The sequence below is a fragment of the Mirounga angustirostris genome, unplaced genomic scaffold (assembly GCF_029215605.1).
Source record: "Mirounga angustirostris isolate CCGP_5_RB_7025 unplaced genomic scaffold, mMirAng1.0.hap1 SCAF_6, whole genome shotgun sequence".
Classification (NCBI taxonomy): domain Eukaryota; kingdom Metazoa; phylum Chordata; class Mammalia; order Carnivora; family Phocidae; genus Mirounga; species Mirounga angustirostris.
In genome coordinates this window covers 12,206,859-12,233,942 of record NW_026991714.1, presented here as the reverse complement: position 1 = coordinate 12,233,942, position 27,084 = coordinate 12,206,859, and the positions used below count along the sequence as shown (strand labels likewise).

General features: G+C 38.7%; 1 protein-coding gene across 2 annotated transcripts; it reads right to left on the bottom strand.

The window, feature by feature from the left end:
• On the bottom strand, positions 1-23,264 carry BPNT1 (3'(2'), 5'-bisphosphate nucleotidase 1). Of its 2 annotated transcripts, none has more exons than XM_045876873.3 (9): positions 23,155-23,264; positions 18,087-18,214; positions 13,289-13,393; positions 11,738-11,845; positions 10,586-10,634; positions 8,975-9,066; positions 4,089-4,286; positions 1,701-1,806; positions 1-650 (listed from the first exon to the last, which is right to left on the bottom strand). In XM_045876873.3, the coding sequence occupies exons 1-9, from the start codon at positions 23,222-23,224 to the stop codon at positions 502-504; spliced, it is 1,005 nt and encodes a 334-aa protein (XP_045732829.2). In that variant the 5' UTR covers positions 23,225-23,264; the 3' UTR covers positions 1-501. The 2 variants fall into 2 exon arrangements, with proteins under 2 accessions (XP_045732829.2, XP_045732828.1); XM_045876872.3 differs by having other exon boundaries at positions 23,057-23,200.
• Positions 23,265-27,084: the final 3,820 nt, after the last annotated feature.

Here is a 27,084-nt window from a genome sequence, read left to right as displayed (position 1 = left end):
AAAATAATAATAATAATTTATTACAAAGAAGCTTTTCCCATAAATCTGTTTCATCAACATACATGACACTTCAGGATATTCATAACTGGAGTAAGGAAAACTTAAAATTATTGTGAAAAACAAGAATGAGATTCAGGTAACAACTTGTGATGCTGTGCCCTAAAGAAACCTTGTTCACAATAACAGGAATGTTGATTAAACAACTGACCAAAATAGCAAGTTGAAACTAAACCTTCCTTTCATTCCTCCAAATACAAGGAGGAAAAGAACTGTAACACGCTTACTTTACAAATCCTTCCGATCTCACAATTGGCCTGGGTGATTAATCAATCAAGAAAGTCTTTAATTGCTTTTTCTACTCCTAAGTAACTAAATATAAATCACCGATCAACAATGAATAAAGTAAAAGTGGAATTCTAATAATTCCATCCAATTCATTTTAACATATATTATTCTGAGAATCAAGTGTCCTTCTCCTCGCTAAGTAAATGAGATTTTCCTCTAAGGCACAAGTGCATTTTTCACAGATTCTGGAACTCGACTTGCATAGTAGTCGTAATTGCGCAGCGTGGCAAGGACGCCTGCAGAGTTCATGTGCTTCACCTCCTTGTTATACTGAAGGGCATTTCCATGGATATCAGTTAGCTTGCCTACAGAAGAAACATCAATACAACATTAGCAGCTCGCCAGATGGTTATGTTTCTAGTTATTTTTAAATGCCTCTTACTTCCCCATGCTATAATATAAATTAATTCTGGCTAAGATAGGAAAAATAATGAGCGACTGTAAAGGTTTAAGTTTTAATTCCCTTGAACTTAAACTATAGAACAATTTTGACTAACTGAAAGAGAAAATTATTTTTTCTCCCTGATTAAAATTAATTTCATTTGGCATTTTTAATTCATATTTCTTGGCATCAATTAATTTCCCTTTTCCTGAGGTGATTACTTTTCCTGTTGGTTCTACTCCATCACTACCATTCCCATTTTCAAAAGTGTTTTCTTCATTCTACCACTGAATATTAACACTTTATTTAGTAAGAGTTTAAGTGAAATATGCTCATCAAATATAATTGTGTTACATTACAGTTTCATTTAGCATCCTAATGAAATGGGATTGTGATGAATTTAACTCTCTTGTCATGTAATATGCTGATGAGATATGATATGGATAATATATTAGGAGAAAGGGTAGAACAAAAATCAAGTGCTTTGTTTAAGAGAAGTAAACTGTTGTCTTATGGAACTTGAAAAATCATCTTACTATGCATATATTCGTAATATTTTTTCAGTCAGATTAAAAAAAATTCTAACTCCATGATCTTAAGCACTAGTACTGAAACATTTACCAGTATTGGCTTAAATGAAACTAAGTGAGGTGAAGACAATGGTGATGAACATTTTACTTTTCAAGGGAAAAAAAAAAAACCGCTAGAAGCATTAAAGCCACAAATCAATAAGGGTTTAATTAAACCAACTATATGTAGCTTGAAATCCAAAAGATAAATAACTAAAGAAAATGAATTTGCCGAAAAATCGACGTTCTCACTTCTGAAATGCAGGGGTTGGACCAGCTAATCTCTAGGATTCCTTCGAACTTTTATATCCTCAGAACCTAGGTAAAGTAATACTGAAAGATTCTGTCGTAGCATAATATAAAAACTATAACACCTGTAATTCCCCAAAATAAAAGGGACTGACCTCCCACAGCATGTAAAATGACTTCTGGAGCACAAGTATCCCACTTCTTACATCCAGGACTCGCAAATACATACGCAGAGGCTTTGCCTTCAATCAGCTGAATAATCTGTAGGGTTGGAGATAATAATTATCCCCAGGCCATGAAAAGATTGAAGAATAAGAGAAATCACTTGTTTCTATCAAGTATATTTCATCCATTCCTCTGTCAGACTCAACTTAGGTGAAGGCTTTTAGCAGGTTGAAAGGACAAGAGTATTATGGAGAAATATACAGAATACTATAGAATATAGAATCATATAGTGACCTGAGGCGGGGGGGGGAAGTGGTTAAATAAGCCACAAGGAGGAGATCGGAATAGTCTTCATAGTCCTACTTAGATAAAGTTTTCTTTTTATTATGTTGGTTTTTTTCTTACTGTAAAAGCAATATATGGTATATTGTAGAAAAATTGAAGATTTTTAATCTTGTGGATTATATAAAGGATAGAGGAACATCAAGTAGTGCACTAATGTATAAACTGCAGTAAGTCCTAACACATATGTAATGTTGACTAGGCTAACAAGTAGTTTCTTAAGTCTTTGGAGTCCTACTACATATTATTCTTTCTACTACTAAAATATTAATTTTTAAATTGTCATCTTAATAACTCCTATAATTCTCAAACAAAACTGAGGTCACTGATAGAAACTGCATGACTCTAAAAAGTAACCTGCTATCAGGCTTTCATGAGTCATTTACTTATTTTTTGGTTATACTCTGAAATAATCAGTACTGTAAAATTCAGACTTCAAATATTCAGATGAAGAGAGCAGATTGAAAGGAGGAAAATCTCAGTGAATGCAATGTAACCAATTACTCTTTTTAGTACTCTTCAGAAACACCATCAAACAATTAAAACTTGCTGTAGACTTTTATATAAAAGGTTTTTCTTTCATTTAACAAATGTGTGTCTAGTCTTACTATGTACCAAGAACTATTTCGGGTATATTTTCTTAAGGGAAGAAGGGCTGTAGCCTTCATTAGACTCTTTAAGAAGGCCTCAACATAAAAAAAGTTAGTAACTGCCCAACAAGGTCTTTTTATAGGAGAAAAGGTGGGGGATGTATAGGATGGGGACTTTTTTCCTAAGGAGAATGGTGTCCCTTGGGAATAAAAGACATAATGGGATTTTTGCAGTTATAAAAGTAAGGGCTAAGAGAAATCACGCCTGTCACTATATTTAGTGAATACCAAGAATACATTTTTTACTTTGAAATGTTTTTGATTCCCCCCCTGCAAATTATTGTTATTTTTAAACTCCCATTTTCATCCTCTTACCAGTAAATACTTTTGGAAAATTTAAACATAGTTGATTATTGCTTCCAAAGGGTAGGTGAAGAAAAATGAATTCCACTCAGTTCAGTAAGTATTTACTATTTGCCTTCCCCGTGCCGGGCATACAAGTGTGAAATGCACGTGCATCGGGGACTACAGCTGATCCAGTATCACCAGGGTGTGAGTTGAGGGATGGCATGAGATAAGGCTGGGGTGTGTTCAAGAGCCAAAATATAGGGGAATTTACACCCATTCTCACAGGCTTTGATTTTGAATTGTTGTGCAGGGAGTTATCCAAGGATTTGGGACAAGGAAGTGATATACAGTAAGTTTTGCATTTTTAACTGCTTTATGAGGACTGGGACTGAACAGACAGACCACTTGGAAGCTACTGGAAAGTCTGGGTGAGGGATGATGAATTGAAACCTATTAGGGTGGGGGCAGTTGAGATGGACAAGAGGAAACATCAGGAAGGAATTAAGAAGATACAGATAGGATATGAGGAAGGAAGGAGTCTAGGGTGACTTTCAGGAGTCTGGCGGGAGTAATTAGGAAAATGGTAGTGCCATTAAGCAGATAGGAAATAGGAGGAATGCATGTAGGGGCAGGAAGAAAAAAGGAAGAGATCCAATTGGGCATGCTGAATTTGAGAGATCAGAAATATGCCATCATTATGATATCCAGGGGGCAATCAGATGAGAAGAGATCAGGGCTAGGGATGCAGATCCAACTGTGTTCCATTTCACAATTTTCTCAGGAGGATGAAAGCCTAGGTGAAAGAATGGGGGAAGTATCCAGGAAGGGGAGGCAGGCCCATCCTTAGGGTCCGCAGAAGAAAGGTCTAGGAAGTAACCCAAGAGGGTCCTCGAGAATACGAGGCCTGGCAAGAGGCACAAGATCTTCTCCTAATGACTTCTATTAGCACAGAACTCTCTCAGATAAAAAGACTTGAACCATAACATTTTTAAAAAATTCAAATGTTGCTGAAATGTGCTTTCAATGGTCAATTACAACCTCTAATTCCTTCTCCCCAGCTCTTATTTCACATTTCGGGAAATGCAGATGTGTTCATACCTTATTTCCTGCTCCTCCCACTCGCAGCACGTCATCGGGGTTCATGGCCGTGACACAGTCAGTCACCAACTTGTTGTTATGGGAGCGGGTCGTTGTGATGATGTGTTTCCCAGCAGGCACCTCTTTCAGCTGAAACCCAAAGGCACCTAAACCTAAAACTCCCCAGATCGTCCTCCCCAACACAGCATCTGGTCCTGCCTATGTAAGTGAGTGAAACAACAGCAAAGTTTGTAAGCATCTGGAGAAAAATGTCAGCCATACATAGAATATCGCTTTAGGTTAGCACCATGATTTTTTTTTTTTAAATAAAAATATGACAATGTAATGTAATAAAGAACAAGAACAATATCATCCACCACGAAATTTTCCTGAGATAATCAACTGAGTATTCTCTTGTTGTTTGGGTTAATAACTGGGTTTGAGAGCTACTGAAGGGAACTTATGGTTATTCCTTAAAGTCCTCAGGAAAGGAAACATCATATACTGATTCCCGTCTCTCTCTGAAACAGCCACTGATCTCATTATTGTTTTTGAAAACAGCTGTTTGCAAAAGGTACCGAAGTCTCCAGGAAATGAAACACCATGTATTGATTACTACTTTTCACTATCCAAGGAACAAGGATCTTGTTACTATGGGAACAGATAATGGCAATAATGTATTTTGCTGCCATAGAGACGGCAACTGAATAGGGTGATACTGAAGAGTAGCCATGGATAACGGGGTCAGGGTGAAAGATTTTACTAACAATTGTGGTGGTAAAAGGGCAATGACAATGCAACCTTAGCATCTGTATTTTCCTTTGCAGTGTTCAAAGAATTTTCCAAAACATTGTTATAACTCTACAGTTCATATAGAAAAACATAACCTGACGCATAAAATGATTAACACAGAGTCATCGAAACACCATTATATTAATATAGTAAACATATATTGTAGACATACAGACATATATTTTACTGAATACTAAGCAAGTACCAGGCATCATACTAAGTGCCTTACATGTATTATCTCATTTAATCCCCAAATAACTCCATGAAGTACGTATTATCATCCTTGTTTTCCAGATGAGAAAAATGAGATTTGGAGTCATTGAAGTAATCTGCCCAAGGACTCCAGGAAGATCATAACCAAACTCAGGCTCATCTGTATTCAAAGCCAATATTCTTCATCACTAAACTATACTGCCCCATTTTCCTTGTTAAAATGCTTTCAAACAGGGGCGCCTGGGTGTGAAATGCACGTGCATCGGGGACTACAGCTGATCCAGTATCACCAGGGTGTGAGTTGCTTTCAAACCTGAGCCATAGGTCATGATCCCAGGGTGCTGGGATCGAGTCCCACATTGGGCTCCCTGCTCAGTGGAGAGTCTGCTTCTCCCACTGCTCCTCCTTCCCACTTTTGTGCATTCACTCTCACATGCTCTCTCTCGTAAAAATAAATAAATAAAATATTTTAAAAAATAAAATGCTTTCAAACACATCATCTTATTTGCCCACTAACAGTACCCTGGCTGCTACAGCAGTGAAATATGCTTATGTTGCAGGACTCTGACATAGGGAGGGTGTTTATTACGGAGTACCCTTAGGAGGGAGGGAAGCACGAGTGGGCAGAGGGAGACACAGAGCTTCATGCAGATCCACCAACAGTCTCAGCTGGCCCAATGGGGAGCTCTGAAGCTAGAATGGCCCTTCAGGGTTATAAAAATCAGAAGAAAATACCAGGCACTTATACTCATGCAATAACCAGTCACTGGAAATGGACTGCCTTGAGAAAGGGCACACCACGGGGCCTTGCAGCTCTTTACAGGTGAGGCAATCCTTGAAGAGGTGGACAGCTGAAGGCTGTCTGCTCACAGCTCGCTCTGCAATGGGGCAACAGAGGAACCAAAGAACAAGCAGTGGGCATTCAACATATGTTCATGTGCTTCCTGTGTTCACCATCGAGTCTACACTACAGGAGAGTCTTAGAACCTGAAAAGTACAGACAGGCTCTGGTGACCATCGGGCTTTCTCTTGATTGCTGAGATACAGGTCATGCTTTCAAGGAACCTATTTATTAATTCAGCTCTCCAGTTATTCTGAAAAGGAAAGGAAAGCATACTAAAGAGTGGACACAGGTATTCTGGTTCCTAAGATGTCATAGTCCCTCCGTAAATGAGTATGTAGACAAAGAAGATGTGACCAGGGGACTTGGCACCGTGGTGAGGGAAATGCAACCCCATAAGGCCGCCAGCCAGCCTTCTGCTGTGCTCCTCATCTCTCTGTCTCTCTCCTTCAGAGCACCACACCAACTTTCTCAGGGGTGATAAACGCTACCACTGTCATCTTATTTCATAATGGTTAATTACGATTCATAGTGGTTAAGAAGCTATCTCCGACATGTAGACAGATTAGGTTTCCTTGCACTAAGCCACACTGTTTCTTTTAAGTGCCTACCAGCTTCAATATCCGTTAGAATACTAACATTTGAATTGTTAGAAGTCTTTCATCTGGCTCAAGAAAGCACTATAGAGTATTTGCTAAGGGCCTGGACCTCGGTTTCTTTCTTTCTTCTTTTTTTTTTTTTAAAGATTTTATTTATTCATTTATTCAGAAAGAGAGAAAGCAAGCAAGTGCGGGGGAGCGGCAGAGGGAGAGGGAGAGAAAGAATCCCAAGCAGACTCTGCACTGAGTGCGGAGCCCGACTTGGGGCTCAATCTCAGGACCCCGAGATCATGACCTGAGCTGAAATCAAGAGTCAGACACTTAATCCACTGAGCCACCCAGGCACCCTGGACCTGGGTTTCAATCTCCAGATCTGTCAATGACAAACTGAGTGGTCTGGCGGCAAGTTACTTGCCTCCGTTTCCTCTTCTTTAAAACAGGAACAAAGTTTCCTTAAAGGACTGTGGTGTGTATTAAATGAGATAATGCATGTGAATCCCTTGAGTCTGGCAGCACACAGTAGCTCATGACAAATTGTAGCTATTATTATCATACTGATGATTACTTAAAATTGAATCTCCAGCCTTGAATACCATCAACAGAACTGGGCAACTTTTCCACTTGTCCCAACAAATTTTAAGGCATAAAAGAGTAGAGGACGAGAGGAAAAAGAGAGGGCAGAGGAACTGTGGTCAAGGGAGAGGCAACAATGGGAGAAGCAAACAGGAGGAAGTGAGCTGGGACATGGGATGGACAATGGCCACCCAGGGTACCACAAGTCACCTGCCTCTTTTCTACCTACTAGTGGGGCCAAAACCCTAGCTATTTTTCTCATCTTTGCTTCATTCCTGTGTTCCCTTAACTTCTGCTTTTCATTGTTCTGTGGAAAATGAATACGATGTTTCTAATCTCAGAAAGAAGTGATGGAAAGTATTAATAACCCCTAACACTGTGATCTGATGAAAAGTACCATGCATTACAACATTATCTATGAACTAAATGCCCCTCTTTTAAGTAATAGTATTAACTTACTTTAAAGTTTACATAAAAACCACAAACTTGTGTCTGCATATAATGCTATATAAATGTTAAAGTCATATTAAAAGAATTCACGACACTTAAGCAATTCAATATGGGAGACCTTCCTAATAATGCACTATTTTTGCTAAATGATTTCAAGAAGCACAGGATTATAAATAAAAAGTTATAATCATACACATGAAAAACAAATTTATCTTAGAAGCAGAGATTAAGGGCGCCTGGGTGGCTCGGTCACTGGGCATCTGCCTTTGGCTCGGGTCATGATCCCAGGGTCCTGGGATCGAGCCCCGCATGGGGCTCCCTGCTCAGCGGGAAGCCTGCTTTTCCCTCTCTCACTCCCCCTGCTTGTGTTCCCTCTCTTGCTCTCTTTCTTTTTTTTTTTTTTAAAGATTTTATTTATTTATTTGAGAGAGAGAGAATGAGAAAGAGAACACATGAGGGGGGGAGGGTCTGAGGGAGAAGCAGACTCCCTGCTGAGCAGGGAGCCCGATGCGGGACTCGATCCTGGGACTCCAGGATCATGACCTGAGCTGAAGGCAGTCGCTTAACCAACTGAGCCACCCAGGCGCCCTTTTTTTTTTTTAAAGATTTTATTTATTTTCTTGCTCTCTTTCTGTCAGATAAATAAATAAATAAAATCTTTAAAAAAAAAAAAAAGCAGAGATTAATCCTGCTCTTAACTCAAATTAGAAATTCAGTAGTAATAGTCCCCACTCTGGTTACTTTGATTCTCCAAAGTTCTATCAAGATCACACTAATGTAAATACCTCAAAAATTTTACTGCAACAATTTCCTTTAACATTTAATGCGATTTCATGGTATATTTCTGCTTTGGAATTACATTAGTCTCTTGGTTCTAAGGAAGACAGTTTGTTTGGAGTATAATAGAAAGTCAGAGCAGATTAGAGAGACAAAATAATTAGAACTGAGTGCAAGAGCATATCCAGTTCTGTTATCAATGCTGACTGCAATTTAGGCGCTATGTAGTATTACCTGGAAGACAACATGGCTAGCATCTTTTCTTGGTTGAAATGGTTCATTTCTTCAATATGCTTCAAGAACCACCTGCAAATCAGGTGTCTCAATGACCAAGCTAATCAAGAACCATGTCAGTAATTCCCAAACTTCTGCATTTGAATCATGAGGCATACATAAAATATATATACATATATATACACACATAATACATATGGTGTGTCTGCGTACACACAGATACATACATATACATTCCTGGTATCAATGCCCTGAGAGGTTCTGATTCAACAGGTCTGGGGTACGATCTGGGAAGCTGTATTTTGTAGACCTCCCCAATAATCGTACGGGCAATGAAGTGTAAACCACTGGGTTACATAACATCAGGAATCATATAACACTCTACTTACTTATCTAATGAAATATTTTTGTATCATTTATAGTAATACCTGGTAGTTGTAATATGGCTGGTTAATAACTCCTGCTATGGCTTTTCCTTCATAAGCAATTCCAATAAGGACTGTCACATTGTCAAGAAGACCTGTGAAGAAGAAATGAGTATCAAGAAGATCAATGATATAACTTGCTCGTATTATGACTTATTATCGGCACATCAACTGCTCCAAGCTATTTTTGGAATAAAGGTAAGAAATCTGTAATGATTCATCCATGATCAGTCCTACTTCTGACAAAATGCATAAATTATAAGAGATGGCTGGCCAGAGACAGAAGTAGGATCTTTGGCCACTTAACTGAATCGACAGACACGGGCTCATTAGTACAGTCTGTACACCAATTGAATAAGCCAGCCATAACTCTGCAGCCATTGCTAGATTCCTGGGCCCCTCTGCCACCTTCCATGTCACTGCTGCCTGCTGGATCACTCTCTACTCCAGGATTATTGTCTAGACCTGCACTGCAAGTCTCTAAGGTAAGGTTTCTCAAAGTGCAGTCTACGGATTATCAAGCAGCATCGGACTTAACTGGCATAATTTTTTTTAAAGTAGGCTCCACACCCAACATGGGGCTCAAACTCACGACCCTGAGATTGAGAGTTGCATGCTCTACTGACTGAGCCAACCAGGCGCCCCTTAACTGGCAAAATGTTAGTATTGATTCTCAGGGTCCTTCCCAGAGCCAGCGAATCAAAATCTCTGGAGGTGGGGGTCAAGATCTAAACAATCTATCTGGGTGTTCTTATACATACTAGGCTGTCTAGAGCTTCCCTATTTCTTAATGGATTATAGTGATATTTTACTGCATACACATACATATACATACACGTGCATACATACTGTGTGACTGACTCATTACAGATATGTCTCACCCAAGTAGAGTTTTTTCTAATGATTACGAGAAATCTTGTTTTTAAGTCATGAAGCTGAGAACCAATATAAGAAAACCTATGTAGATCTTGGTTTCAAAAATAAAACTCTAAGCTTATATATGCTCTGCTCCTAAAACCTAAAACTGTGGCTCTGAGCCTGGTCTTTTTACTTTAATGCTGCCAATTTTATTTTAATGTGTTGCTTTCTAATTTTTCTCATCTTAGGCAATTTCAGAAAGGAGAAATATTGTACCGTGTTCCCAAACTCATCTTTAAAGGTGAAGCTGTGAGTGAGAAAGCAGCTCACAGATGGTGAGGGCGGGGCGCAGGGAAAGGGGAGCGGGGGAGGGGGTGGACCTGGCAGGGGAGGGCATGGTAGTAGAGCACAGCTGGGCTCTTCCTTGTTCTCTCCCCCAGTAGAGCTGGGGGTTCAGTGTAGTCCCTTTGGTAACCCTGGCGTTGTGTTAGTTATTCCCACCTGCAGGACATTAGAATCACGGCACTGGTAGAGGGTCACAGGGTGGTATTTGAAGGGACTGAATTTTCTCCCTCTCTGTCTTGACAATCGCTGATATACAATAATAGCGAGGATGAGCACAAATACAGCTTCAGGGCTTAAACATAAAATATGATACTGGGTTGTCAGGCAGCAGATGAAGTATTAAGTGTTTCCAACTAAATATCATATACTAGACCTATTGCTATCAAAAACAAATACCAAAGAGATACCAACCTTCAGTATATTCCTTGGTACCATCCAGAGGATCAACCCAGACCACAAGCTAAAAAAAGGGAAATATCCAAATTAAGCATACGACCTTTAAAAAATAGGTTTAAGTAGATTAAAAACACCTTTTTTTCATTTTTGAAGTTATATTTTGAATTGCTTAAGCTAATGTCAGTTTTGTGATAGTAAAAAACCTTATTGTTTCGTAGTCATGGGAAAAGTCCATTTAAATTAGAGAAAAGTCTGATCTAAGAATTTCAAATAGGAAACGCTTCGCTCATCCATTTACTGTCACCTGAACACTAAGCACCATGCTATGAACACACTGAGGTCTAGGTGGTGGTACAGGGAAAACTTTGAAGTGGCACGAAAAATGTTTTAAACCGTGTGTGGCTGCTACTCACTCTGACATATAAATGCTGATTTAAAAAAAAATAATGACGGTCTAATTTCAACTTAAGGACACCGTTTATGTCCAGCCAAGAAAAATGAACGGTTTATAAATTGACAGTAGACAGAAAAAGACATCCCTTCTACTTAGGACTTCAACATGATTCAGGATATGCAGACCCACCAGAATTACAGTGCTAGGCATGAATCTGTGAATGAGGCTCACTTCTCCCAGAAGACGCCACGTCTCACTGTCCTTGGGTCCTCCCTCCCTCAGAGCAAAGCGCCTTACTCAAAGTAGGTACTGATGAATGTGTGTTGAATCAATCAAACCTCAACAACTAAAGAATTAGGATAGTTATCTGAAGCTACAGATTTAAACAACGTTATAAAGTAAGCGAGGTGAGTTTTACAGCCTTCCAAACATAAGGCAGCGACCTATAGGTCTCACCGCCTTCCAGCCTCAATTACCAACGAAAAGTTTTACTACCAAACCTACTAACAAATTAGATGTTCTCCCTAGAAGTATTTTTAGTAATAGTTTTAGAGTAGAGAAGAAACCGATAGGATGAGGAACAGAACCCTAAATTAACAGGTCACACATTCCCATATGGTCGCCTGACACTTCTGTGCTGGCCCTGAAAGATTTCACGTTCCTAGGGGCCACTATTTTATGCCTACCAGCTTTTCAACCTTACAGGCAAATTTTATTTACTAGCGCACAAACATGAAGGCTAACAAAGACTTAAGTAATCATATGGCTCATACGTCCTCTTCTTTAATAGCACTGTACTGGGATGGGCACGCCTGCTGCAGTATCTCCTCCCACTGACCATCTTCAATGAGCTCTTGGTCCACTTCTTCAAAAGGCAGATCCTAAAGCAAATAACGCCGATGGTTACTGAAGTTGTTTGGCATTCACAGAGCACCCTTTGTCTTAGTAACAGAAGAAATGCAACATCAGAGTTCACTAGGCCTTCCTGTTCCCCATTTATGTTAAGAGCTTAACCTGAGTCAAAAAATAAAGCACACTGACTAAAATTGCAAAAATGACCACATATGGTCCATCAAAGTTGACTACAAAAAAAATTCCATCTTCATTATCCTGAACAGTTTTTCTAAAAAAATCTTAAGTGTTATAAACTTATTTAAATAAGTGGCTCTGCAGATGTCCATCGCCAGATGAATGGATAAAAAAGATGTAGTATATACATATAATGGAATATTACTCAGTCATCAAAAAGAATGAAATCTCCCCATTTGTAGTGATGTGGATGGAACTAGAGGGTATTATGCAAAGCAAAATCAGTCAATCAGAGAAAGACACTTATCATATGATCTCACTGATATGTGGAATTTAAGAAACAAAACAGGATAATAGGGGAAGGGAGGGAAAAATAAAACAAGATGAAATCATAGAGGGAGACAAACCATAAGAGACTCTTAATCATAGGAAACAACCTGAGGGTTGCTGGAGGGGAGGGAGTGGGGGGATGGGGTAACTGGGTGATGGACATTACAGAGGGCATGTCATGTAACGAACTTAGGTTATTAATAAGACTGATGAATTACTGAACTCTACCTCTGAAATTAATAATATATTATATGTTAATTGAATTTAAATTAAAAAAATAATCAAAAACAAAAACAAACAAACAAAAATTAAAAGAGTTCTGATTTCACTCTAGTTTCCATAGGGAACACTTAAATGGCTTTAAATGCCTAACCCGCCCTCAACAGGATTCAGTGTGTAATAATTCAAAATGAATTAATCATTAAAAACCTATCTGTAAGCATAAGATTCCTGCCCCTTATTATCCTAAGCCCTTAATAAACACACTCTCAAAAATCAAAATCAATCAATCAATCAATCAATAAATCAGTGGTTCTGACATGAGATACTTCTCTCTCAATTACATGAGATGTGACTTCCTTCACTTTCAGTGTTATAGTCTTTGGACAAGTGTGCAAGGAAGCCTAATTAAAAAAAAAAAAAAAAAAAAACAGAAATAACAAAATCCATTTTATTCCAAAGTTCTAGAACTCTGTCCATCTCATAGTTTGCAGGCTGATTATTACAACAGGAACCCTATGTTCTGTGGTCAAGAATTGAGACATCTGCCTAGAAATGGACTAAAGTATTTTATAATCAGACATATCCTTCAAGTCCAAGGAATAGGCTAATTATTTTGGTGTTAAAACACCAGATGTAACACTTGAGATAGTAACAGTAGTATGGAAGTCATTAAAGTGGCAATTATAAATCCATATGGTAAACAGCTCCCATTAAAAAAATAGTGCATCCCTGACAAGTCTTACCTCTTCCCCTATGATTGTGAGCTTGGGGAATTTCCGTGCCAATGAAGAGCATATGCTCATTTGTGCCAATCGGTCAGCTTTGGTCTGCAGGTCTGTTGCACAGGTCTGCAACAAAGAATGTAAATTTTAGCAGAACTAATCTGAAATCAGTTGTTCTCTGATTCCTAATGCATGAGTGTCTTTGTCATTTAAGTTGCACTGTCTGTTTTTAGATTCCTGGAACTTAACACCAAATGAGTCAACTAGTTTCCTGGCTTGGTTTATCTCATGGGATTTATAGTGGTTAAAGTTTGGAAAGGAGCTTTTAGATTATTAGAACACTTTCTCCCCCATTTGAGAAATCCCCTTCATAAGATCTCTAGATCAATCTTTTGCTTAAAAAATGAAGAGATAGGAAATTCATAACTTTTCAAGGCAATCAAAGCTAAAAACTATTTTTAATTGTTTGAAAGGTATTCCCAATTTGGGTCCTTCTATAACTTCTACTCACTAGTCTTCTACTAACCTACTTAACATACACTTTCCTAATAATTCAACAGGTCCTCAGGATGATAGAAAGAATTCCTATTTCTAAAATATAAAAACTATGAAAATGAACAGCAATAACATTTGATATATAGCATTCTCACTCAATCCCTACGTCAGATAGTCATTCCAGTAAAAGTGGAAAATCTTGCAAATGACAGCCACAACCTCTTTTGTTAGTCTGCTTTCACAGAATTATGACATGCTGCAATTTATATATGCCTGGTTAGGTAGAGTTACAGAATGTATTATTTTTAACAGTAAAAATTTTATAATACTTTTTAATGAAACAAGGAACGATCATGAAAATCAAAGACTTTTATGTTACACTGAAGTCTGCTGGTTACCTACATGCAAAGTACTAGTCTGCTGGAATTTAGGGCCACAAAGACAGAGATTTTTGTTTTATTTCCCAAAGAATTGTGTCTGGCACACCATAGGTACTCTAGAAATACCTGCTAAAACTTCTTAAAAGAATTGTTAAATTTGAAGATGACTTCTGTATCAATCAAGTCTAGAGACTACTCTCTAGAGAAAAGCAGACACTTTGACAGCCATTAAGTATATGAGGAAAGCTATCCCAATTCTTTTCTTGTCCAGGATAATATTTCCTGCTCTTTCTACTGACATAGTGCCAGACTGAAACTGAATCATCTGAATCCTTTGTGTAACAAATTTAATTCTGCCCTGCCTCTTTTAAAATGAGGTGTCAACAAAGTGCCTGACCAATAGAGAGGACAGGGAGATTGTTACCTTTTTTATTATCTATTAGCTAGAAGTGCCTGATACAGAGGACAGGGTGATCATTACCTTTTTTATAATCTATTACCTAGAAGTGCCTGACCATACAGAGGACAGGGAGATTGTTACCTTTTCATTATTTATTACCTAGAAGTGCCTGACCATACAGAGGACCGGAGATCTTTACCTTTTTCATTATCTATTACCTAGAAGTGCCTGACCATACAGAGGACCAGGAGATCGTTACCTTTTTATCTATTACCTAGAAGTGCCCGATCATACAGAGGACCGGGAGATCTTTACCTTTTTCATTATCTATTACCTAGAAGTGCCTGACCATACAGAGGACCGGGAGATCGTTACCTTTTTCATTATCTATTACCTGGAAGTGCCTGACCATACAGAGGACCAGGAGATCGTTACCTTTTTATCTATTACCTAGAAGTGCCTGATCATACAGAGGACCGGGAGATCTTTACCTTTTTCATTATCTATTACCTAGAAGTGCCTGGCCATACAGAGGACCGGGAGATCTTTACCTTTTTCATTATCTATTACCTAGAAGTGCCTGACCATAAAGAGGACCGGGAGATCGTTACCTTTTTCATTATCTATTACCTAGAAGTGCTTGATCATACAGAAGACAGGGAAATCGTTACCTTTTTCATTATCTATTACCTAGAAGTGCCTGATCATACAGAGGACAGGGAAATCGTTACCTTTTTCATTATCTATTACCTAGAAGTGCCTGATCATACAGAAGACAGGGAAATCGTTACCTTTTTCATTATCTATTACCTAGAAGTGCCTGATCATACAGAGGACAGGGAAATCGTTACCTTTTTCATTATCTATTACCTAGAAGTGCCTGATCATACAGAGGACAGGGAAATCGTTACCTTTTTCATTATCTATTACCTAGAAGTGCCTGATCATACAGAGGACCGGGAGACCGTTACCTTTTTCATTATCTATTACCTGGAAGTGCCTGACCATACAGAGGACAGGGAGATCGTTACCTTTTTTATTACCTATTACCTAGAAGTACGTGACAGGTACAGAGGACAGGGAGATTATTGCCAGTACAAAGGACAGGGAGATTATTACTACAAGTGTCTGACCAATACAGAGGACAGGGAGATTATTACTGTTTTTCCATTACTCCTTAGCTATAGGCTCCTGTTGGAGCACTCTGTCAGCTTCAGAGGGGTATTGATAAATTAATAGATTGACCAGTTCCTTCTTCTGGGTCCAATTACAAGAGTTGATGACCAGCTATCCTCCAAGCCAGGGAAAGCCAAATCCTAGAGTCCCACTGCTTAAAGCAGTTCATCTCAAAAATGGTACATAAGAGGGGCGCCTGGGTGGCTCAGTCGTTAAGCGTCTGCCTTAGGCTCAGGTCATGATCCCAGAGTCCTGGGATGGAGCCCCGCATTGGGCTCCCTGCTCCGCGGGAAACCTGCTTCTCCCTCTCCCACTCCCCCTGCTTGTGTTCCCTCTCTTGCTGTGTCTCTGTCAAATAAATAAATAAATAATCTTTAAAAAAAAAAAGGCCATAAGATTAGTAGCCTTCTGAAAGTCGCTGAATTACATTGTTGGTTTATCACTGAGCACGTACGTTGTCAACTAAAACCTCTTTTTTAAACAAATATAAATCGGATTTACTTCTTATAACTCGAACACAAATATTTTGGGAACTTATAATTATTCCTGATATAATATCCTGTTGGATTTGGCCCTCTTTTCTTAGTGTTTGTAACTTTTTGAGTACTTTTTCTGTGATCCAATATATTAACTACTGTTTCCAGCTTCATTTTATTGATAAATTTGATAAGTATGATCTCTATATCCTCCTGTTCCACAACATTTTTGAGAAGATACATTCAATGAATTTTTAAAACTGTATTTAAGTTAAAGGTTAAAGAGAAAAGGACAGAGTTGGAAGCAGAGTCCTATGATCTGTCACCGATGATCTTTTCTTGGTTGATGTGAATCGTGAATTAAAATGTTTGGGTAACATTGTTCATCCACTTATGAATATACCTAACAGTGGTTCAAGATGGGGGGTGGGAGATGTCATGTCCATATTTATCAATAGCTTGAGAATTTTTTTTGACAATGAAAAATGAAAATTTTTTTTCTGAAATCAAGATATATTGTATCTACTTCCTATACTATTAAGCCCATAAATCTATCAAAATTAGAAATGAGTTTTACTTAACTTGTTCTTGTGATTTTCATTCTATTTTTTTTAAGTTTTATTTATTTCAGTAGTGTCTACACCCAGTGTGGGGCTTGAACTCATGACCCTGAGACCAAGAGTCGGTGCTCTTCTGAGTCAGCCAGGCACACCCCCTGATTTTTATTCTTATTTTTTTTTCTAGTTGGGGGAGGCGGGGGTAGGGGCAAAGGGAGAGGGAGAGAATCAGAAGCAGGCTCCACATCCAGCACAGAGCCTGATGCGGGACTCAATCTCACAACCCTGAGGCCATGATCTGAGCTGAAATCAAGAGTCGGATGCTTAACTGACTAAACCACCCAGGCACCCCTATTCTTAATTTTTAAAAGCACTTACGTTAAATGTCCTATAATTAGCTCATCTGAACTTATTACTAAGTTGTTTTTTACTCATTTTTGGTCCTCATTTTTTTCTGCTGACAGCCTTAGATAGATGCCTGACTTAACTACAACTCTATTTATAAATCATTATAATGTTAATAGTTAATTATACCCTGTAATTTTCTCACTTGGACAAAATTATAATACAATCTTCTTTAAAGGTTATGATAAAAAGTCAATATATGGAAACTTACATTTAAAAATTGCAACATGAAATTATAACCAAATTGTGTAGAATAAATTATATTTTAAACTAGAACACATGCATAGTAGGATTTTCTTTTAAGAATCAACTATCACTAGGGACACCTGGCTGGCTCAGTCAGTAGAACATGCATGCAACTCCTGATTTCACCATTGTGAGCTCAAGCCCCATGCTGGGTGTAGAGCTTACCCAAAAAACAAAAACGAAAAGAATCAACTATCATGATAAACTATCTTTCTGATAATTTACCTAAGTTTTTTTCTTTTTTTACCTAAGTTTTTAATTATCATTCTAGGGGGAAAATAAAACAACAACCTTGTCTTGTGCTTCTTTCCCATGAAGAAGAAAAAAGTTTAAAGCTCTGACTATAAGGAATACTTATTTATATGCCAGATTTTACCAACATGTCAAGTTCACGAAGGACTCAATGACCTGTAAGAGATTACTTTAGGATATGAAGCTTGGTTATGGTGCTCTGGGGCTGGACAGCAGTCAGAAGGCCTAACCATAAAAGTTTTGGATGCAGGAAGTCTGGAATCATTTTCAAAGCAGAAATGGAGCCTATTTGTACTAAGGGTCTAGCAATGTCCATAGGTGAGACAGTAATTATTTCAACTACTGAAGTGTGTCCAGATTATTATATCCTTTAGCTAAAACGTGAAGGAACAAAAATAAAGTTGGTATGAAATGAGATGAGACTTTCAGTACCTTCTCCACAATACCCAGGTCTCCTTCAGCAATAACACGTCTGACTATGGTTCCTGCCTTTTGAGCAATAGAATATGCTGAGGCTACAAGCCGCATCAACACGGTGTGACTGGAAGCCATGATAAGCCCTAAAGGGAAATTAAGAGAAACATTGTTACTTTCAAAGCCAACTACTGGTTTCAGTCACTTGAATTCAATTCAACACATATTTACTGAGTAATTAACTGTACAGATCCTTTAATAAACTTTTGCTAAGAGACTTGGAAAAACCTCCATTTCAGCATTAACTCAATAAATTTTATATATTCATTCTTTCTGCAGATGGGACATTTTGAAGCATGGGGAAAACTGGCGCAGGCCTATGAGCACGTGAAAAGGTTTTATGTATGAGGTATACGTGTATATGTGCAAAGGCTGTGGAAATTCCATCAGGGGCTAAAAATGTAAGATATAACATCTGCCATGGACGAGCTAGTGTTTTGATGGACTGGGGGTAAAATATTGTAACCTGAAGTCTGTAACATAAAACTGGTAAGAGCCAAGAGAGGTATGAATAACATAAGGGATGGGGGTGTATGTACAGAGTAATTAAAAAAAGGAGGGGTTGCATGGGATTACAATGAGTTTCTAAAAACCAATGAATGTTCCATTAGAGATTAAATAAAATTTAATCCGCTAGCTATTTACTACCATCATCATCAGTTGCCAAATAAAGAGAATACGCACTTCCTTATTATCCTTGATCAGCTACATATCTGATTTATTCCACAGTGGAAAAGGTAGTCTTCAGAGAGAATTCACACCTAATTGGGGTGAAGACCAATCATCTGGACAAGTAATGAGTGTCAGAATAGCCCCTGGCCCAGTGGAAAATATGGGAAAAAGAGCCTTCAGCATAAAGTATATTCCTCTTTGAAAATACAAATTCAAACCCTGCAATTTTAGTGACTGTTCCGAGGCTGGGATGTACCACCCAAACTCCCTTCAGGGCTGAAGAACATTTCCCCAGCTCCCTGGAGTGCCACCAACAGATGGCTTTTAGCTGCCACCTTTCTTTGGGAATTTATCTGCTGAGAAGAGTCACTGCACCTGCAGTGGGTCAACAGATGGGATGGGTTTAAAGGCCACTCCACACTCCAACAGGGCTGCCACCCCAACTCTTCTGGGTCACCGTAGCTTCCGAATGCCCAGCTCGGTTGGCTGACTGAGGCCTTCGCTGAGACTGCATCACGCCCAACTCGCCACTCCCCAAAGCATCACTACCTTCTTCACACTTCCCACAAGTGATCCCAAGAACACTCCCTAACAAACCTCTTGGGACTTTTTCTGTCTCAGAGTGCTCACAGGGAACCAACTGATGACAAAAACTCTTGGCCCTCCAATCGAATCTGGTCAGCATTATTTCAACTCAACAAAGGAACACAATACAGAACAGAAGGGACATTACGAACCTCAATTCAGCAAGTCATTATTCCACCGCCAATTTCTTTTTTTTTCCTACTGCCAATTTCTGACTGCATATTTGATCTGATGTGCCTTTTAAGCTCTTTACATCTTTTTTCTCTCATCTGAATTCTAGTCACAGGGATTATGAACATTAATTGAGACAATAAACAAGTGAAGTGTTTGAAACCCTTCAGAAGGAGAATTGAGTTGTGGCCAGTAGTTGTCCGGAATTAAGATGAAAATAAAATGAATTCTTATGTACTTAAATTCTCTTTATCTTATTACATCATAATCTGGCTAGATTCATTTTATTAGCAGGCTAGGTAAAAAAAACTGCTTATGAAAATTACCAACACTCAAATAGAAAACAGGAGAAATAATTCAGCAAACATTTTGTTGACCTTACCTCTACTTCCTTATTATCCTTGATCAGCTACATATCTGATTTATTCCACAGTGGAAAAGGTAGTCTTCAGGCAACTAATCATGTACTACCCTACTATGCCTTAACTACTGAGGATATTTTAATATGTGTTGGAATGCTCATTCAGTCCCCAAGTTATATAAAATGTCATTGGTGAAAGGCAGATCATTTTCCCTCACTGTATGGTAGTGTTGTACCTTTTCACAGACATCACTTACATTTGAGCCAATTAAGCAATCATTCCAGGCTTGTCAGGCTTCGTATATGACTAAACCACTTCCTTTTATGTTTGCCACATCCACAGAATTTTCTTATAAAGACAACCTTTTAGGCTTGTTCTACTACATTCCTCATAAAATGCGTACTATATGAACTGCCATTTAAAGCTAACACCAGTTTCATAAGAATGTAACAGGTTTGAGGTAAAGCACAACAGTGATTTTTAAAGAGGTCCCGCAAATCACTTTTAGCTGGCAAATAAAATATTCCTACCAATTTCTCTGAAATACTTCAGTCCAAACATACTTAGTAATGAAATATTATTATCCCCTTGTCTACTATTTTTCTTACAAATTTTTTCAACAAATGAATACCTTAGTAAAGAAAATGAATCTAATCATATTATCGAAACACACCTGGAAAAGAGGTTCCTGTTAGCCTTTTTAATTGTGCCCCCTCCCAGAACCCAAGTGAGAATCACCTTGATGACGGTATTGATGGGGAACCCGCAAGGCCGCTGCCGCCACCGAGGCCGCCAAAAAGCTACCTGCAAGTTGCTAACTTCCGTTTAGCAGCTCAGGTTATATACACGGTACTTCCTTCTCTACCAGGTTTACATCTTCTGGGTCCTAAAGCACCACCTCTGAGAACACAGCTTCCTGACAGCTTACTCAAAAACAGGATAAGGCAACTAAAGGCACAGCCACGGGAGCCAACCGCCAGCGATCAAACCCTGGCTCTGGTATATGTTAGCCATATGAACTTGGGAAAGCCACTTAAATTCTCTGTGCCTCAATCTGTAAAATGGAGCTAATAATAGTATCTATAGCATGGGGTTGTTGTAAGTATTAAATGAGCAATGCAAGTAAAGGACTTGTAACGGTCCCTGGCACAAGGTAAGCACTAAATCACACTGGCTAACCATTACTGTGATATCTGTCCTCATTACTGGCTATCCTGCAGAGACAGCAGGGTAGTGTTCCGGGCAAAAAAATTCCTATGGCTTCTGCAACTTTATTTTGACCCTGAGCATGTAATATGATAACCAATACAACCCAGAATCACATTACAGATTCTTTTTCATAACATTCAGAGCTTGAGGCTTAAAGTAGTAATGAGAAAAGGTTGTATGCCACTTACGGCTATCAACCTAACATCCCATCCTTTAAGAAATCTTTACAGTAGCCAATAGGGCTAGTTCTGAAGGATTAAAAACAGGAATCAAATGATCCATTTCCTTTGACAGCCTGGGAAAGGTAATTTGAATTCAGTATAAAGGTGGTGAGCACATGAGGATTAGGATCTAAAAAGGAATGATGGGGGTGCCTGGGTGGCTCAGTCAGTTAAGTGTCTGCCTTTGGCTCAGGTCATGATCCCAGGGTCCTGGGATTGAGCCCCACATTGGGCTTCCTGCTCATCTCCCTCTCCCTCTCCCTGACCCTGTTTGTTCTCTTGTCTCTTTCTCAGACTCTCTCTCAAATGAATAAATAAAATCTTAAAAATGAATGACTGAGTTCCCAGTCAAAATACAAAGATTATATCTTTTGAAACCTAATCAAGTGATGCTAAGATTCAAGGTCATCTGGAAAAATAAAAATATGAGCATAACAGAGCAAATTCTGAAAAAGAACAATGAGCCAAGATACTCTCCTTACCAGTTATCAAAATATGATATAAAACTATAGTAATTACACAGTTTAGTCCTGGGCAGAATTAAATCCCAGAAGTAGATCCAAACACACTAAGGTGGTATTTCAAATCACAAGGGAAAGTTAATTGTGCAAAAATGGTGGGAACAGTTGCCAATCTTTTTTAAAAAAATGTTGGAAACTTTTTGCATTCTTTGTATCAATTACATCCCAAATCAATGCATGATTTTAGAAGTAAAGAAAGAAACCATAAAAGCATGAGAACAAAACCGTGTGAAATATTTTGTAGATTTGGTAAAGGACTTCTAAACATGAGAAAAATTAAGAATCTATAAAAGAATATATTGACAAATTTGACTGAATAAAAATTAAGATATCTATGTAATCAAATTACCACAAGCAAAGCAGATGATTGACAAAATGAGAAAAAAAATTTGTATCATGTACTAGACATCTGAGTTAATTTTGGTTATGTAAAGGGTTTTTACATTAATATGTTAAAGATGAATAATCTAGTAGAAAAATGAGCAAAGGACACAAATAGGCTATTCCTATTAAAAGAAAAACAATGGCCATTAATTACATGAAATGCTCAACTTCATTAATTATGAAAGAAATGCAAATTAAAACAGCAAAAGATGATTGTTCATGTGTAAGACTGGCATAGATAAAAACGCCCAGTGTTGGCTAGCCTGTGAGGGAACATCCTCCTGGGCACTGTGAGCAAGGATGCAAAGTGGTTAAAACCTCTTAGGATGATTTTGAAAAGCTTACTGAAAGTAAAATGTACACATCTTTGGAACTAGCAATTCTATTTTCAGGGAAACCTGAATAAAGCAAGCAAGCCTACAAGTATGTAGGAGAGATAGTAGGAAGAATGTGTGCTATTTGAACGAAATTTAATTTCAGACATAAGGCAGTCTCTAAATTTGAGCGCACTAAAGAACCCACTGTCTAGGTTTGCCTTGTTAATTCTACAATAAATAGCAATGAAAAGACCCTGGAGGACGAAAAGAAACGCACCGATCACCAATTAAATTGCTGACACTCAAGAATCTAGGTCCGAAATTGGAATATCTAGAGAGTCAATCCGACTCATGCAAACTTTTTTCTTTTTTAAACATAAATCCCTGTAATCTCCTTGTATCTGTGCAAAGGGGTGGAGTTAGGGGACCAATAAATGAGTCAGATCTGCCCAAGGTCTTGCCCTGACTCGCAGGGGAGAAACTTACTGTGACAAGCCTGGAACAAAGCTAGACGAAAGACACTTGAAGGGTAACAACAACAACAGAAAGCTATCGAGCAACAGGTCTCTCGTTGGGTGCAGTACCTGGCCGCCTTCCCGTCAATAGCTCGAACGTTGGTGGATGTAGGACAAACCTACCGCAGCTACTGAGCATGCGGGAAATTCAGCGCAGGCGCAGAACAGCTACTCCCACGACGGCCGGGGACTCCCGACCCGCCAGAAAACTCCATTTCTCCGTGTTTTCCCCTGAACTCTCCGGCCGTGTGTGTCGCCTACTGTAGTAGGGAGAGGTGTGCCTACTTGTAAAGGATTCCTTGTGGTTTCAGGGTCTTCCAGTCCACTTTGTACACTCTTAAAATGTTTATTGGACTAGTAATATCGCACTGCGGTGGTCAGCGAGGGTCTACCCTCGAATCCCAGGGGTCCGTGGACTGGCTTCAGGAGGTCCACGACCCCTCCGCCTCCGCTCCCAGGAGCTAAAAGGTTTTATGCAGAATTGTCACTAGTGCTTACTTTTTTTTTTTTTTTTAAGATTTTATTTATTTATTTGACCGAGATACAGAGAAAGAGGGAACACAAGCAGGGGGAGTGGGAGAAACAGGCTTCCCACGGAGCAGGGAGCCCCATGCGGGGCTGGAGCCCAGGATCCTGGGATCATGACCTGAGCCGAAGGCACGTAAAGCCTGAGCCACCCAGGCGCCCCCTACTTATGAGATTCTTAAAAGGGTTTGTGACCCTTTCGTATGCTTGCCAGTGAGTCCTGGGAAATACTCTCTTTTCCTGACCAGATAATGGATAATGGTTTGTTACGTTAATGATTTGGGGATTGGGTGGTGGTGGTTTGGTTTTTTTTGCTTTTTGAGGCACAGAAGAAAATCCGCTTAGCAAAATTGTTACAGCACTGACAAAAGTAAACAAACAGGCAGAAACAAGAATTGCCTTTTATTCATTTAGGCTTTAACCATATATTTAAGGAGCACACTTTTTGTGCCTCCCTTGTTTATGTTTGTGCGTGGAGGTACATATGCAATGAAAACAGAGTGAATGGGCAATGCTTTTTTTTTTTTTTTTTTTTCAGTATTAAAGAGGAGGGCACGGTGATTATCACAAATAACATAAGATGGCGGAGTTAATAGCAAACATAAGTTACAAAATAAATGTAAATTGCTTAAACACATCCTTTTAAAGACAGAAATTCTCCAATTCATTAGGAAACGAAACCCACTGTATTATTAGAGTAGAAATTCAGAGTAAGAAAAACTATCAAAGGTAACAGTCATTTTGTATTGTTAAAGGTATCCTTTATATTAATAAAGGTACTACTTTATTTTAAAATTAGATAAGTAGCCCACGACCACATTCTCATTGCTTAAAAGAAACAGAAAATGCAAACGATATTCTCTGCCAGGTCTTTTCTTAGAGCATATGTCCTGGGATTGGAATTTTGCTTTATCTCTCCTGATAATGCAAGCCATAATGCACCATCTAGTTTTGTAGTTTAGACACTTAGACACATCCTAACTGCAGAATACTTATAATTTTTTATGATACTTTCTCCACTACTGTACACTTGTTTTAGCTTCACCTAATTCAACAACAGTTGGTTTTGTGTTTTGGAGACTTGTCTTTACCAGACTCTTTAGGGAATTCCCCTTAGTTTTGATAAAAGCAATTACCTTTGCATTAAAGGAGAAAAAAAAAAAAGATTGGTTTTGGGAAGAGAGCAGCCAGTGAACAATTTTTGATTCTGCGTGCTCTTTTGTAACTCCCAAACTTTTATAATTAGAAACAAACAATAATTTCCATTAAGAAAAACTCTGATCAGAGAGCAATATCAACAAACGGGGCTACCATTACATGGAGTTCTTGGGAAAGCTTTTACCTTACAATCTCATCTGATTTTCATAATCACCCTGAGACTTACGGCAGACCATTTATTGTGGTAAAAATATATATAACAAAATTTACCATTTTAAGCATACATTAGTTCTTATAATTAAGTAATTACATAACAATTACAACTGGCTTGAATAAGTTTAAGGATAGACATAACTGACTGTAAGTTCAACAGGAGAAAAGTGTGCAGATGTCATGGAGAGTAGCCTTCGCTTTGAGGGCTGAGTGTACCCTCAGTACAGGATTTATGGGAAGATGGAGAGCACTGTTGAATTCAGCAATGTGTTATGTAGGGGTTGGTTAGAAGAGCTTCTCTGTGCGTTTATTGTTGTGCTCCTGTGAGACAAGTTCACAGGATAGATTCTCAGATGCAGAACTGCAGGTCCAAAGTGAAATGCCTTTGAAATGGTGGCAGATACTGCCAACTTGCCATTCAAAAAGGCAGTACAAATTATATTACTACCAACAGTGTGAGATCACTTTCATACACCCTCCAGTCCTTGTTATCAAACTTCTTAATTTTTGCTTTCATTCTGTTGGATGGGAATGGTATCTTGTTTTAACTGCCTGTCCTTGATCACTCCTGAAGTTGAGTGTCTTTGTTTGAGTATGTTTGAGTAGGTTTATTGGCCTTTTCCATTGCACTATGAATTGCCTCTTCTTCTCCTTTGACTTTTTTTCCATTGGGTTGTTTATATTTATTTTCCTGATTTGTAGCAGCTCCTTATACATTTTGGATATTAATTTTTTTTTAAGTAGGCTCCATGCCCAGCATGGAGCCCAACGCAGGGCTTGAACTCATGACCCTGGATCAAAACCTGAGCTGAGATCAAGAGTTGGATGCTTAACCAACTGAGCCACCCAGGCGCCCCTGGATATTAATTTTTAAAATGTGTTTGCAAATGTTTTCTCCCACAGTATAGTGTAGGGGAGGCAATATAGTATGGTGATTATCCATATGGGTACTGGAACCCAACTGCCTGGATTTGAATCCCAGCTCTGCCACTTCTTATTTGTGTGATCTTGGGCAAGTTACTTAACACTATGTGCCTCAGTTTCCTTATCTGTAAAATGGCAATAACCATAATACCTGCCTCACTGCGGAGGGTTGTTTTGGCATGTTATATCTTCACTTTATGGGGTTTAATGATGAAATGAGCTAAGGAGTTGGGAACAGGGCCTGGTGAAAGGCTGACACTGAATGCTTACTGTTTGCCACTTGCCTTCTTTGCAGTATGTTTTTCCATATAAAATTTTCTTTTTATTTTTGTAGGAAATTGGTCAATCGTTTTATCTATGCAAGCCAAGTCTTCTAGATGTTGTGTCTTATGAATAGGAAGAGGTACACTTTACAATGAAAAGGTAACAGTTGTGAACTACTATGACCTGGCCAACCAAATACAGGTTTCCCCTGCTAGCTGAATGTAGAGTGTTCCTATGAAAACTTTCATAAGCCTAAATGGAGTAAAGCAAAGAAGCAATTACCATTAATTTACATGGAAAAAATTTTTAGCATTCCCAGATGCCCAAAAATAACCTTTCTTAAGTTTTCCTGATACCTTAGGACACATCTTGCTAACAGATGCACAAAATAAATCGAGATAGAGCACAGATGCTCATGGACACAGTTCAAAGGGCTAGCAGCTGATGCTGAGATGCTGAGAGTAGTGCCCAGGGCAGGAGCTTGGCGGGGCCACACTGGTGGCTTTGGGTGCCTGCTGCCTCTATGAAGTCTTGCTGCAAAACTAATGCTTAATGCTATTTTCACTTTTTTTCATAAAAGCGAAAATCTCCTTCGTTTTCTTTGTTATGGAAAACAGGTACTAATGTAATGAATGCTATTTTTACTTTTTTTCTGTATAGGTGGCCTAACACAAACTTTCAAAAAGTGGGATAGAAAAGTGGGTTTCTGTCAGAAACCAGAGCTCAAGTCCTACACCCTATATATAGTATTCTGTAGGAGTGGGACATAACAGGGATATAGGGAATCTGAAAATTACATAATTAGGTTGGTTTATAATATCCGTACTGAACTTTGCACTCAGCTAAAGAGGTGCTGCCCCCTGAGGTAGTCATAGTCTGTGCGGTTGTTGAGCGCGTGGCCAAACTGAGATGCTG

Excerpts from the sequence above, each read along its gene's own strand:
- BPNT1 (XM_045876873.3), bottom strand. The coding sequence starts at position 23,224 with ATGCTCAGTAGCTGCGGTAGGTTTGTCCTACATCCACCAACGTTCGAG. Across the intron at positions 10,635-11,737 it reads GTGCTATTAAAGAAGAGGAC|CTTGTGGTCTGGGTTGATCC; the intron begins GTATGAGCCATA and ends CCCTTTTTTTAG. Across the intron at positions 9,067-10,585 it reads TACCAAGGAATATACTGAAG|GTCTTCTTGACAATGTGACA; the intron begins GTTGGTATCTCT and ends TCTTCTTCACAG.